The sequence below is a fragment of the Rattus norvegicus genome, chromosome 19, assembly GCF_021556685.1.
Source record: "Rattus norvegicus strain SHRSP/BbbUtx chromosome 19, alternate assembly SHRSP_T2T, whole genome shotgun sequence".
Classification (NCBI taxonomy): Eukaryota; Metazoa; Chordata; class Mammalia; order Rodentia; family Muridae; genus Rattus; species Rattus norvegicus.
The window spans coordinates 16,302,811-16,316,806 of record NC_141552.1 but is presented as its reverse complement, the minus strand read 5'-3'; the positions used below and the strand labels follow the sequence as shown (position 1 = coordinate 16,316,806).

At 43.9% G+C, this 13,996-nt stretch overlaps 2 protein-coding genes across 3 annotated transcripts in view; one reads left to right on the top strand and one right to left on the bottom strand.

Annotated features, from left to right (window-relative positions):
• Positions 1–13,996, top strand: part of LOC134483477 (disks large homolog 5-like) — a 74,223-nt gene that overhangs the window by 41,696 nt on the left and 18,531 nt on the right. The gene's annotated exons all lie outside the window — the stretch shown is intronic.
• LOC147998880 (disks large homolog 5-like) overlaps positions 5,144–13,996 on the bottom strand; it is a 115,540-nt gene continuing 106,687 nt past the window's right edge. Inside the window, exons 1-5 of one of the 2 annotated variants that reach the window (XM_087595800.1) lie at positions 7,768–8,052; positions 7,160–7,303; positions 6,359–6,525; positions 5,533–5,638; positions 5,144–5,414 (exon numbers count right to left, since the gene is read on the bottom strand). In XM_087595800.1, the coding sequence (XP_087451926.1) occupies positions 5,574–5,638; positions 6,359–6,525; positions 7,160–7,303; positions 7,768–7,778 (387 nt within the window). In that variant the 5' untranslated portion in view covers positions 7,779–8,052 and the 3' untranslated portion in view covers positions 5,144–5,414; positions 5,533–5,573. Of the gene's footprint in view, positions 5,415–5,532; positions 5,639–6,358; positions 6,526–7,159; positions 7,304–7,767; positions 8,053–13,996 lie in introns of those variants that run through there. The other variant, XM_087595799.1, reaches the window with a different exon arrangement.

The window sequence follows — 13,996 nt, the reverse complement described above, 5'->3', positions numbered from 1 at the left end:
TTATCCTTAGGTTTCGACATTTAATTGTGTCCTGAAATTCATTGATGTTTGGATTCAATAAACCATACATGTTTATCTGAGATGGGTGTTTTGTGCTTTGTGGGTGACCTCCTTTACCCCAACTGTTCTATTTAGTAGCACGTTGGATAATGAGACATGGTCAGCAATGGTGACCTCTTCCCATAAACTATATGAAAATAGGGAGGGGAATTGATGTGTGTCAAGTATCAGTAGTCTCCTGGGTGGTTTTGGTTCCCGGTTGGCCACATGCAACAGTTTCAAAAGCCCAGGTTTGATGTTCCTTGGGATTCCCATGATGATGTACTCAGACAGGACAGAAAAAAGACCAGAATACACATGAGAGAACTTGATTTCTATAATAGAGAGAACATTACTAAGTTATGTTACAAAATATTAGATCACACGGTGATCTCTATGAATGTATTATTTAGTGAAAAACTAGTGTGTGGTATAGCATTGCCATGGCACAGACATTTAAAGAAAAAGTTGTTTGTTTACTGCAAACATGGACTTTATTACCATATGACTCACCTACTACACACCTTCATTGCAAAGGTAAAACGTGCACTTAGGTCCAGAGGAGATCAAGGCATATCTTGAAAGGAAATGAAGATGACTAATGCAATGGAAAGTCTTTGAATTGAAGGATTTTTAAGAAAGTGTGCAGAGGGAACAGGAATGTTCTTTTTCTGTGGGGTCAGTGAATTAGGAAGGACAGTTGGGAGCTTTACTTGACTTCAGCATCTGATTCCTGAGACTTCATTGGTAAACTTAATGTCTGGAATTTTGTGTTGTAAAACAACACATTGGCTCTGCAGCTTTTGGGAAGGCCCATGGACAGAGAGATCACACCCGCTGGGAACCATTTGTGTGGCCATCACATTTTGGAAAGACAATTGAGAAGTCCTCAAGGAGAAAATAATGAAAAACTAAATGTCTTCACAGGAATTACCTCAATTCTGACTATGATTTTTTCATATTAGTAATTTATACTTGATTTTTTTTTTTAATTTTAAACAAGAGCCTTCGGGTTTAATCTGAGGTGGTCGTAGAGTCACAAAATGCTTACAATACCTGTATGGCACCGGTGTCGTCTCCGTCTCCATCCTGCAGATAGGAGAGACACCACGGAGTTCTTCTCAAAGCAGTTTATTCAGGAACCTTTCTTTCTGCATGCAAGCAGCAATCTTCTACCCCCAAGGACACTCCCTACTAAAAAACCAGTAACCACGCCCCATCAGTGCAGTCTACATAGTCTCAGTTCATAGGTCCACGCCAAATGGCCTGATCTTGTGTCATGGTGCGCCTGCGCAGCTCTCACGATGGGCGTGGCTTACTTTTGGATGTATGAGGAAGTCAGGTGCTAGTCATAAGACTTGGCAGCAGTCCCGGCCGCCATCTTGGGATTGCCGCCACACCCGCTCCCCACAACCCGGGATCTAACACTATGGGGCTAGAGATTCTTCTTTTAAATGCATCACCATGAACAAATTCCATTTAACCAGCAGGTGTCCATGCCAGGCAGACACTGAGCAGGTTGTATGTTCTGTTAATCTCCACAACAACCCAATTCAGCAGAAACACGTCCATTTTACAGGTGAAGAAACCACAGCTCAAAGCAAATGAGTATCAGGGTCCCCTCAGTCTCACTGGCTGTCACTCAGACCCACATCCTTCTCTGTACAGGGAAGCCATGGGCCTGAGGTGGGCTGTGCAAGCTGACTCTGCTGAGATGATCAATGCTATTCTTGACCCTGGGAGAATTTAAGACAAGGTGACCCACAGACTCCTGGGATAGATTCTGCCTCTGGGTTCTAGGGTAGGACACAGTATCACTTGCCATGGGTCTCTACTCATCTGAGGAGTCTGTTCCCATCTGTCAGCTTCTATGGCAGTGGTTCAAATCTCTCCTAATGATGTAACCCTTTAATACAGATCTTCATGCTGTGGTCACCCCCACCATAAAATTATTTCATTGCGACTTTGTAACTAATATTGCTGTTCTTGTAAGTCATAATATGCAACATATCTGATAGGCAAAGTATCAGAAAAAAAGGGCCTGGGAAGGGGTCTCGACCCACAGGTTGAGAAACATTGCTCTGTGAAATACTTTTAAAGTAAGGCCTTCTTCTCAGGAGAACCCAGAACAGTTATCAGAAAGAGATGCCCTGAACTAGTTACATGTTTTAGCAGGCCTTAAGGACAACAGAGATTCCTGGCTAAAGGCACAATCTGAAATCACTGTCCCCAGGACATTTCTTGCCTCAGGTTTTCCCCATAACAATGTGAGTCTGCTTGAACATGTCTGTCCAGGAAGCCAGTCCCTGTAGACTGTTATACAGACAGAATGCTAAAGTCAAGAATGGTTTCCCTCTGACGGCCCATAGTCACTTCTCTAGAAGTAAGTTCAAGTCCCCTGTGTGTAAAGTCACATAGCGTGTGAGACTTGAAATGTCATCCGTTTGAGTTGACAAAAAACAATTCTCACTTCAGATTTACAGCTGACCAACAGTTATTTTCAGGAGAACACAGAGGGTGGCCAGGCCTGCAGAGTCAGATCCCCTCCCTGCTTGGGACAATCCCACCCACAGTAGACTTCTGCTTCTCCTAACAGTGTTATCAGAAAATGTGACCTTAAGGTTCTGAAGTACACAATATGCACAAACCCTAAAGATGTTAGATGGCCAATATGGGGCTTTTCTCTGCTTTAAGATCATTCTGGCCTCTCCTCTCCCCTGGACTGCATTCTGTTCTCTCTGGTCCGTTGATCTTTAAGTACCTGGGTTCACCTCAAGGCCTGGGTGGGGAGGAGGACCTTTTCTTGTAGGAATGAGCATGGATCAAGAATGTATCCCCACTGTGACTGGGCAACAAAGTACCAGAAAATCTTCTCCAATCACAGAACTGGGTCATGTGGGAGCCACCACTGTTTCAAAGGGACAGCTGGTTGCTTTCTCCTGGAAGAAGCACTTGGGGGTTGACTGTCACTTCTGAACCTTCTGTTCTAAGTCACATCTCAGAAGGGGCACTTTGCTCTAAGTCCTTTGGGGGACTCACCCAGCACTGGGGCTGGAGGATCCTATGGTGTTGCAGCTCTAAGCTGGGAGGGGGAGCTCGCACACTGACTTGAAGAAGCCTGTTTTCACAGCTGATCTATGTCTGAGGAACAGGTGCTTTTAAAGAAGCATGTGAAAGCATCTCCTGCAGGAGAGCCCAGTCTGCAGGGAAAGTCACACAGGACATCGAAAAGTGGATTCCCACCTTCCACAGGGTGGGTGAACCAGGGAGGGCACTGGATGGTCAGAGAGTTTGAGAAAAGCCTGAATTTTCTGAAAGACTTCCAGCACTTTACATCCCACCACTATCCCAGGCTCACATGTAAGGCTCAGCAAAGAGCGCCACCTGCTGGGGTTCCTGAAAACAAAACTTGGAGTGGAGAACTGTGGAATACACCTCTGGGTAGGGGGAGATGCACGACTCCAGGGCCAGGCCTGGGGTCTGTCCCTTTGGGTCTCCTTGCTTCCCAGAGGCTCTGAGTGCAGGGCCAGGGAGCCCAAATCTCAAATTCTTTGGCCTAAGTAGTGAGAGTCAACAGGACAGGGCAAGGCAGGGCAGGGATGGGCAAAGGAGGGCCAGGCACAGGAAAGCCAAGCCCAGCCAGCCAGTGGATAGGCTCTGGGCATGAGGGACTGGGGACAGCAGGACCGACCCTCACTCTCCAGGCTGGGCATGGCACCCCAGCAGGGATGTGGAGAGTCCTGGAACCGACAGCCCCTTGTCCTCTGGCTGCATCTGGCAGTGCATGGGGGGCTAGAAGTCAGAGAGGCTCCTGGGATCCCCCGATTTCCTAATCTCATTGTGCTCACAAGAACACTATTAATCTTCTACAAAATTACAGAGCAGGCTGTATGAAGACTCTCAGCTGACAATGTGGACATAAATTATGAGTATGTGTAGCAAGACCCTGGCCACTTCCAGGTTCTTAGATAGTAACTGAGAACCTCAAACACGGTAGTGATGTGATAGTGTGGGGTGAATCTAGTGACAACTAGTTTCTATTGTGACACAGATGACACTTTTTGTGTCATGGTCAGCTTATAATGAATGACTAGACCTAAGCTTGAGAATAAGCAAAGACTACATTAGTTCTCTAGGTGCTGAGCTTTTAAAAGCCCTGGGGTGACAGCAAGCTTTTGTGGACATTCTGGATTGGTCCTTCTGTACTTTAACTCTGTGAGTCGCCTCCACTCTCAGTAAGTTAGTTCAATTCCATAAATTGGAAATCTGTCACCTGGAAAAAATACATTCTCAATACGATCCCAGATTGGCCATGGAAAAAGGGTAGCTTGAACTGTCCCACCTAGGTTCTGGGCCTGCACAGGCCTGCTCTCCAAAAGAAACCTGTGTTCACAGCTGCAGGCTGCATTCACTATGGATGCTCTGGAGGTTCCTCCCTAAACTGCTTAGATTAAAATAATTTTCTTGCTAACAATCAAAAAACTCATTATGTCAATCTGGCCTACAAGAAGCTAGTTTCTATTCTGTATTTTATCAGATGTGTATAATACATATAGTCATCATTGATAACAGCTGAAAGTTCTGCTCTAATAGGGACACTAAGTGATGCTGGAGGATGATCCTGACCCACAATGAGCAGTGGGGACACCAGAGCCCTGTAGGGATGCCTGGCAACCTAACACGTTGAGCATGCACAGCTCAGTAAGTTCCCTGTGAACACACATCTCCTGAGATCTCTCTATTTAATTGTAGGTGATCCTGTCCACCTAATACAGCACCTCATGTGGAATAACAAAAGCCACCTGCAGGAGCTGTGGTGATGACTCACAGGGTAGAGCATGTGTTGTCTCTCAGAAGAACCACATGGACCCTAACAATTGGGTAAAGCATGTCAGTGATTACATCACAAAGTGTGTGTCGGAGAAACAGCCACATTATCCACACAAAAGACACTATCACACTGGGTACCGCTTGGTGACTTTGAATTCACTTATTAGCCCAGGCTCCATGGAACATGCAGAGATCCATCTCCAGCTGTCAGTTCTAGGTCCACAGGAGGGGACAGAACCCTTGAGTAAGAATGATGGTCTTAAGAGTCAAGAGATAGAATTCAATTTTTATTCATAACAAATACATTTTTACAACAAAACAGGATTAAAATGAATAAAAATATTTAAAAATATTTGAAAGTAAAAATAGTAACAAGAACATATAAATATGAAACAACAAAAAGAAAACTTCAATTAAAATCATAACAAAAATATTTCTAAAAGGATATTCTTAACGAACATTTAGAAGCACAGACGTATTGCTGTTTCTCCTCTGGCACACATAATGAAAGGCGGTCCCCCAAGTTGTCTCTCAAGTGCTGTTTTCTGAGAAGAAAGTAAGACCTCAATCAGTCAGGCTGGCTTAGTGGTATATAAATTTAGAGTCTCTAAGAAATGACAAATTAACTCAGAGTATGAATACTCATCGAAAAAATGTTGTTACCATTCAGGATGTTGGTCATCAGGGACTCCTGAGAAAGCAACTTATTCTTCAGGAAGCTCTCTTACTGGGGTGTGTCCAATTCCAGCTCTCTTGCACTTTCTGAGACCTGGGAGAGGAAGGCAGATTTTCAGACACTGATTTGGTGGGGAAATGCAAGCCAGCTGTCAGAATGCTGCCTTCTACCACCTCAGTTCTATTGAACAGTCGACATGGACATTTTAAGTGATATCATTGTTGCCAACTCTGTGGGCAGGACAAAATCTCCAGAGAGCCTCACAGTAATGTGGGCTGACAATATGGGACCCAGACTTATACCAGTGCAAACCAAGAACAGGGCAATGGAAGGAACCTCATTGGGTTGCAGGAAGAAAGGAGATGTCCATATGTCACCAAGGTTGAAGCCAGTGACAAGTACTAATTTGACATTTGCACTTGGTTCTTATCCCGGAAAGGTGCTTCCTACACAAGAAGTCGCATGACCACAGAGTGTCATTTGTCAAAGAACCAAGAACTTGTTCAAAACTCTACATAGGATCCAATGTATCACATGGATATGCAATAATATGATATGTTATTCATCTGTCACCATTTCTAGACTGCAGCTTCAAAAAGAGCAGACAAATATGCTTGCACAATAATTCAGTTTCTGAAAAGTGCTTAACTTCCCAGAATACTTGTACATAGGCAGAGCAATGAACAATTCCATTACATGAGGTGGTTGGCTGGTTGTGAGTATAAATTAGAAAGGTGGTAAGAGAAGCAAAGATGTATCAAATTGGCAAATTTTATCAGATATTGTTAAGCTAACACATCTGCTCGTCCCTACCTGATAATGCTGGTTCTGGCCGTTGATGGTCTTTATCTTTCTTGTTGAAGTCAACCAAATATTTCTGGTTCAGTGCACAATCAAGATGTACCTCCTTGCTCTCCTGCTTCAGTGGGACCAACTTCTTCCTACATGTGTTCTCCATCAGGAGCTGGCTGAGCAGGTTTCTGGAAATACAGTCTGCATAGTAAGATCATGCTGTCCCTTTCTCCCATTCCTACTCCCAAGTCCCACTAACTCTACCAGGTCCCACATACCCATGAAGACTTAATAAAATGCATCTTGATACATATAAGGCTGCTGCACAAACCATAAAGAGTTAATTCGGGGAAGAATAAATTGTTTGCTTGGCCTGACACCAATTAGTGTCCACACCTCTGAGAAAGAACATGGATCTACAAGAAATCCATGAAAGCCCAAAGCATGGGGCCAACATCAATTAGTACTGGGCCAACACCCTCAAAAACGGTCAGTAGAACCAAGAGAAGGTCATGCTAACCATGTGGTCCACGCACTGAGTTTTGTAAAACCTGGTGTGACACCATAGGTCCAGGTCAGCCTAATAACCTTCTGCTGACTTCAATCAGTACTGTTCTATCTAGAGCCTTCTGAAGATGCCTAGACAATCCTGGGATGAGGAACAGTCTTTTATGGAACTGAAAACTGAGTCCTAATGACCCTGGAACACTGATGTGTAAACAGCACAAGAGATAGAACCAGAGCTGAAGACCGTCCAATCCAGAACAAAGAAAGTCAGAAATGGCAATTCCACAGGTGATAGCCTTTCTGACCAGGACTTACCTAGAGAAGGTAATCTCCTTCTTCAGCTTATGGTTGTTCTCATGGACCTCAGTGTTCTCCATCTCTAAGTTGTGCAGAATTGACATGACCGCCTCCTCCATTCTCTCCAGGTCTTCATAATATGGATTTGGCCTGAAGTGTGGCCTGGCCCCAAATGATAGAATACAATGAACATCGGCATTTAGGAATATATGAACGCAGGGTGGGTCCTATATTACCCCAGGCTGCTGCCTGGATCTTCCAGCACTCAGTCCCCTGCCTAGCAAGTACAGAGACTCACCATAAACTCACTGCAATTACAATCTTGCAAAGCCACCAGCTGTCAAGGGCTTTGCAAATGCACACTGGGAACTCACTCTCCCTGACTTTATCCCTGAATTCTTCATTCAGACTACAAGTTATGTTTTAAATAAATGGAAGCAGATGAGTCCATTTTCAATCTCACTCCTCAGGAAGGGTCAGGTTCTGAATCTCCTCTATATGGGAGCTGAGGTTTAGCACAGGGTGGTTAGGGAGGCACAGCTTTCTAGAACCCAAAACCTTAATAGGTTAAGAAGGTGACCTTGCAGACCCAGGAATGAAACATGAGCATTTGGAGCGATTCATACCTGTTCTTCATGGATCTCTCTGTCAGAAACCTCAGGCGATCTCTCAGGTCATTTCTCTCCTCGGTAATGAGCTGCAGCTCTTTAATCAGCCTCTCCTTTTCCTTCTTGGCCTGCTTCTCCCTTAGTTCAGTGCCAGGGGATGATGTTTCTCTCCCAGCATCTGTAGGTAGAAGAACACAAGTGAACCTGCATGGGGAGAATGCATAGAGTGTTCATAGACCTCAGTGAGGCCTAAACAGGAGAACAAGCCTGGAACCCAGTGTCAATGCTAGGCGATTGGTCTATGCTTAAGAGGCCTCCTCAGTGGATTTCAGTTCTCCCACTACTCTATAGAGACCAAGAGATGTAAGCAGCCAGGTGTTCCCTATGCCGGACATCACGTGCTTACATGGACCACGGAGATGGCTTCTCCAGGATTATCATCAGCTGAACAGGGTACAGCTTGGTTTCAGGACCCTCACCACTGTGGGTTCAGAACTCAGATGATAAATTCACCATCCACAAGACTTGAGTGATTGGAGACACTCAGATGTCCTACCCTGATACTCTAAGCCAACAACTTTGGATTTAAAACGCATTTCCAGGGAGGATATGTTCAACAGACTTATCAATGTCCCTATGTGAAATACCAAATGCCCCAGAAGTGCGAATAGGTTACAGGCTGAATCTTGGTCTACACGTTCCAAATAGTTTTGGTATTGTAGAAAAATTTTTGTAACATACAACCTCTAATATATAAAGCAAACAATGACCCTGCCAGTTAGAAGAAATCAGAGAAGGTCTAAGAACATAAGGTTATTGCCTGGAGCACAATCTCTCCCTGTTACTACTGTCAGATACCCACTGTATTTAAAGAAGCAATGATAGTGAAATACATTGCTGTCCTGTCTAAACTCAGAAAAGGTGGACCCTCCATGACTACTGATGGTGTTATCATATCAATGTAACAGAACAAATGAACTGAAAAGTAAAGACCAGAAGTTCACAGTATAATAGCATTGGCCTTACCATATCCTCCCAGTGGGGATGGGGAAACTAAAGTTCTGAAATCCTTGACTTTAAGGAATTGTGATATTCATGGAAATTCAATTCCTTTTCAGATGCTCCAGTTGTTGTGGCCCATTGCTAGAAAGGTCAGCTTAAGCCTGCAGCCACCCTGGCAGGAAGCTCAAAATATACTGCCCAGAACTTACTCCACATTCCCCAGAAGTGCTGTCTTTGTCCATCATTACTTTGAGACGGAAGGCCAGACTCCTTTACTCTAGTCTCTCCACAATCGACGTTCCCCCTCCCAAAACGCTTGCGAAGACGGGAAAACATGTCTTAGCTAGTAACCGCCAGACTCAGACTGAGAGAAACTAGGGCACTGGTTGTCACTACAACACTGGTGACATCACAGAGGATGCCAGAACTCTCTAGGAGACAATAGAATGTCCAAGAAGGGACAGCAGATGTCATGGGGAGCAGACTTTCCCTCCCTGCTAATGTTCTCCCTGTACTGAGCATAAGCAGAGGTGCCCTTTCCAGGAGCCTTTCCTGGGGCAGAGCCACTGAGCATCTCCTGCTTCCAAAGCCAAATTTTCCTCAAGGCTTGATTATAAAAAACCTTAGTAATTCCTAAGCATCTAAATGAATGTTTCCTGTCAAATCTTGCCCCAAAATGTCTCATCCTAACTCAAATTGTCCTCATTCACCAATGTTAGCCATTAAAACTTCCTGAGATTTCATACCAGCTTGAATATGCACTCAAAAGTTCTCCTGTCTCATTCTGTACAGGTGCTTTATATCACATCAAGAAATAGTCTGCATGGTAGGTTACAACATGGGCGTGTGTTAGGGGAACACTCATGAAGTCATGTGCTTAGCAGTCGACAATTGCCAGAAAATTCCTTAGGAGAAGGAGTTGAAGTCTTTATGGTGCTAGGAAATGTGTGGAGACCAGTTGGCAGAGGAAAGTGCAATATTGGAAACACCAGTGAAGGGAACCTCATGCTGCTTGTGGGGTTCTGCTCGTTGCACCAACGTCACCAAAGGAGCACTGCTCACAGGCCTGAGTAAGATATACCATGAGCTTTTATCAGAAAAATAAAATACACAAGAGATATAGAGGGTGGCACAGAAACGTCTAAAATGAGGCTATACACATCATTAAGTGGATAGAGCAAGGTCCCAGCACCTGTACACTGGGAAATGGCCACCCCACCAAACACAAAAGCATCTATCATAGTCAAAAATGAATACTTTATAGAATGCACCCACTAACACTGATTGATCACATCCGTAGTTCAAATTTTGGGGGAAAATTCATGGCCTTAACTATCTTTGTCTCAACTTATATAGCAAAAAATAAGAAAGAATGAGAAAAGAAAAAGTCAAAACTAAAAGCTCAAGCTTCTCATATGAGGATTGCAGGAAGTGTTATATGGGAGTCAGTTCTGATTAGGCCATTTTAGATAGAACAGTGCATAGTGACCCTTAATGTGATGGGCCCTATATAAAGCTTTTTGCAATATTGGAATTTTAACAAACCTCATCCAGAACGTACGGAAGAGGCACCATGTGATCACCATGTCCTTACTCTGCATCAGGTTATTTTTCTGCATCCTTGATTGTCAGGCATATAACAGCAACAATCTGAAATAGCTGGTAGACATGGAAAAACATGGGTAAAACTATAGTTGTGGGTTACACACCTCAACTGTGAAAGGCTAATGCTGTCTGCACAGTCCTTGGAGGCCACTCTTATAAGCCTATTTATTGCAAAGTGAAAGAAGGTTTATCTGAGCTCAAAGTGATCCTGGCCAGCCAGGTAGAGGGCAACATGTGATACTTGAGACCCTGTTTAAATGAGCACAGAAATCCACACTTCATTCAAAGCATCATCTACGAATTCTCGATTATTTACCATTCTCTCCCTACCAGTCGTTCTGTTTGGAATGGTAGAAAACAACTGGAACTGATCTTTCTATTTTAAGGACCTTGATCTCTCTTTTTTTAGGTCCACATTAAGAGTGCATACAAATGGACATCACCCTCTGAACATCTTAGTATTATCTACTCTGTATATATAGCATAATACTGTGCCTATGACAGTCTTAAGCTTCCTTGAGTGTAGTTGCCCCATCAAGAAGTGTGAAGTTCTGAGTTCAAACCCCAGTGATGCTTTAAAGGGACTAGAAGAAAGCGATCAGAGATACTCCACTTCTTTGTCCTTAGATTAAATCAAGTTGACACAATGTGAACCTGGTGGGCTATTTAACCAGCATCTTTCTCCCAACCCCACTTCCACGAGTTCAGTCCAGGGCAGAATTCATCCCCCACCATCCTAGATATTTCTTTGTATATTTCTACAAGAGCCAGGTTTCTTTTTTTTAATAGAATTAGTTGTAGTCAATCAACTGCTGCCCTATGTGAGAAATGATTAGTATCTATTGCAACTTACCACACTGTATTTGTGTATACAAGTACATTATTGGAAATCCAGCATTACTGAGGGATTGGAAACCAGTGCTGTGGCCTTGCCTTTCTGTGCCTCTTCCTGGCTCACAGGCAGCAGGGGGCAGACCTTGAGTTCCTCTTCAGGGACAGAGTGATGTTGAATGGGCACTGAGCAGGCAGAGAAACGCAGCTGAGGCAGCTCCTTTCAGTATCAAACACATCATCTCCTTCCCATCTTAAGGGCTACTGCTGAGGTCTTGCCCCCATACCTACCTTAATAGCAGCGAATTTGTTACACAGCAGCCAGCTCTTTCCTATTGTTCTGTAATATGCCTCCACATCATGGATGCCAAGAAAAACACTAACAAAGAACAAAAAACTCTGACGTTGAACTGTGTGGTGCTGGTCACATACCCTGTTATGTTCTGTATGTTATGAGGTTTGTTAATCTTAACAAGTTCCCCAAGTGTATTCTTCACATAGGACCCAATAGATTCAAGGAAAATAGGAACAATTATGTGTAAAATGGCCTGAGTCAGGGCCCATAGACCGAAGCATTTCCAGCACTTGTGCATGAGCCCATGTGGATTTTGCAATGAGCGGGGCCTAGCAATGTCCAGTACACAGTTGTGAGCTGTTGCTCTGGTTGAACTGTATTGGTGTGTGCATTAATAAACTACACCTATTTAAATGAATTCAGTGTCCTGTGGTTTGAATCCAGACCCCTTGACACCAAATCTTCCCTTCAGCAGCATTTAGGAGAAGCAGCTAGGGTCAGGAGGGGTGACATCTTGCCATAAGTTATGTGACAAGAGGGATGGTGAATGGTACCTTGTGATAAGAATCAAGGTTTCCTCTGTAGTATTTAGGTCTATACTGGCCCTGTGCAACAGCTTCAAGAACCCAGTTCTGATTTTCCTTGGGATTCCCGTGATGATGCACTCAGACAGGATTGGAAACAACCAAAACGGTGGTCAGACTTGATTTATAAAATGTAGGTAACATTGCAAACTTATGTTGTAGGATATTTGATCATATTGTCATCCCCAATATTGTGTTATTTACTTAGAAAAATACCTTCTGACTGTGTACTTCAGTACTAGCACCAATATTTAACCCTAGAGCTATTTTTGTTTGTTTGTTTGTTTTTTGTTTTTGTTTTTGGATGAACAAGTACTTTCCTATTTTGTGGCCCAGCCCTAGCTCTTACTTCCTTGCACAGTCATAGAGAGATCAAACATATACTCAGACAAAGCCAGGGGAGTGTATAAAAGGGCCTAAGGCAATACCACATAATGACATTGAAAGTGGGCTCTCTTCTTGATCCACGCCTCCAGCTCTCCTGACATCTACATGAATTATAACTCCTAATGCAGTGTAAATGATGTCTGCGCTATTGCTGAGGGAATCATGAGAATAACAACTGTAAACATTCCACCATCGATAGAATTTGTGGAAAGAGGTGACTGGCAGCCAACAAGAGGGCTCTACAGTTAAAGGGGCTTGCTGTCAAGTCTGATGAGCTTGACTCAATCCCCAGGACCCACGTGGTAAAAAGGAGAGAACCAAGGGCCAAGCTGTCCTCTGGCTTCCACTCATGTGCTTACATGTATGTGAGTATATATGTATATGTCTGTATGTACGTGTGGATATGAATGTGTATATGCATGTATGTGTATACGTGTATATGTATATGTGTGTATATGTCTGTCTATATGTGTGTATAGGTGTATTTGTATGTGTGTATATGTATTGTATGTGTGTGTATGTGTGTATGTGTGTGTGTATGTGTGTATGCATGTAGGTGTGTATATATGTGTGTGTGAGCATGAATGTATATAGTCATGTATATGCATGTGTTTTCATGTACGTGTATTCGTGTATATGTACGAATGTATGTGTGTATATGTATGTATGGACACACAAACACACACGATGTTAAAACATAAAAAGCTCCTTGGAGTATTCATAATGCCTGGATAAGTGGTGACCATGTGGGGGAAACACATGTCCATGTAAGCACACCTGTTCACATGCGCTGAGCAATGCCCAGCCTGGTCTTGAGCTCACTACCTGCCCAACGATGAGTTTCTGCCCACCTGGTCTTCTCAGAGCCAGGCGACGATTGTTCCTGCCATGCCAGTTCTGTTCCAGTTTCTCATGCCACAAACCTTCTAGCTTGAATCTCACCTACTGACGCAGGAACCTAACAGCCTCCAACCCAGTGAAGTAAGTAAACTTCTTCCTGACATCCTCAGGCTTGGTGTCCCCCATGAGTCACAGGGAGGAAGGATGGCATGCACCAAGGAGAAGGGCCATGGGCAAGGAAGACAGGATCATAAGTCAGTCATCACTGACACCAGCAAAGTGTGTGCTTCAGAGCTGGCTCTGCTCACTCTTGTCCCAGTGGCAGGACTTAAGAGTGGTGCATACCTGTCACCCAGCACTCAGAGACGTCTGAGGCATGAGAACCAGGAGTTCATGGCCATCTTAACTAATGGTGAGATCAGAGACAGCCTGGGCTGCATGAGACTCAGTCTCAAAGCAGGCAAGAAGGAACTTGCTATATTTGAGCAAGGAAGCTGGAATCCTCCTGGGTTCTAAACATTCACTGCAATACAGAAAGATGCTAGGGCTAGTGTGGGAGAAAGTAGGAGACAGAGAAGCCAGGTTAACCCTACCTAATCTTCTCATGCTGTGTGAGCTATGAGTAGATGGTGCCCTATACACTGTGGACAGGATGGTCTCTCAGACGGTTCAGAAAGCCATGGAGGACTCCTGCAATTCTCCA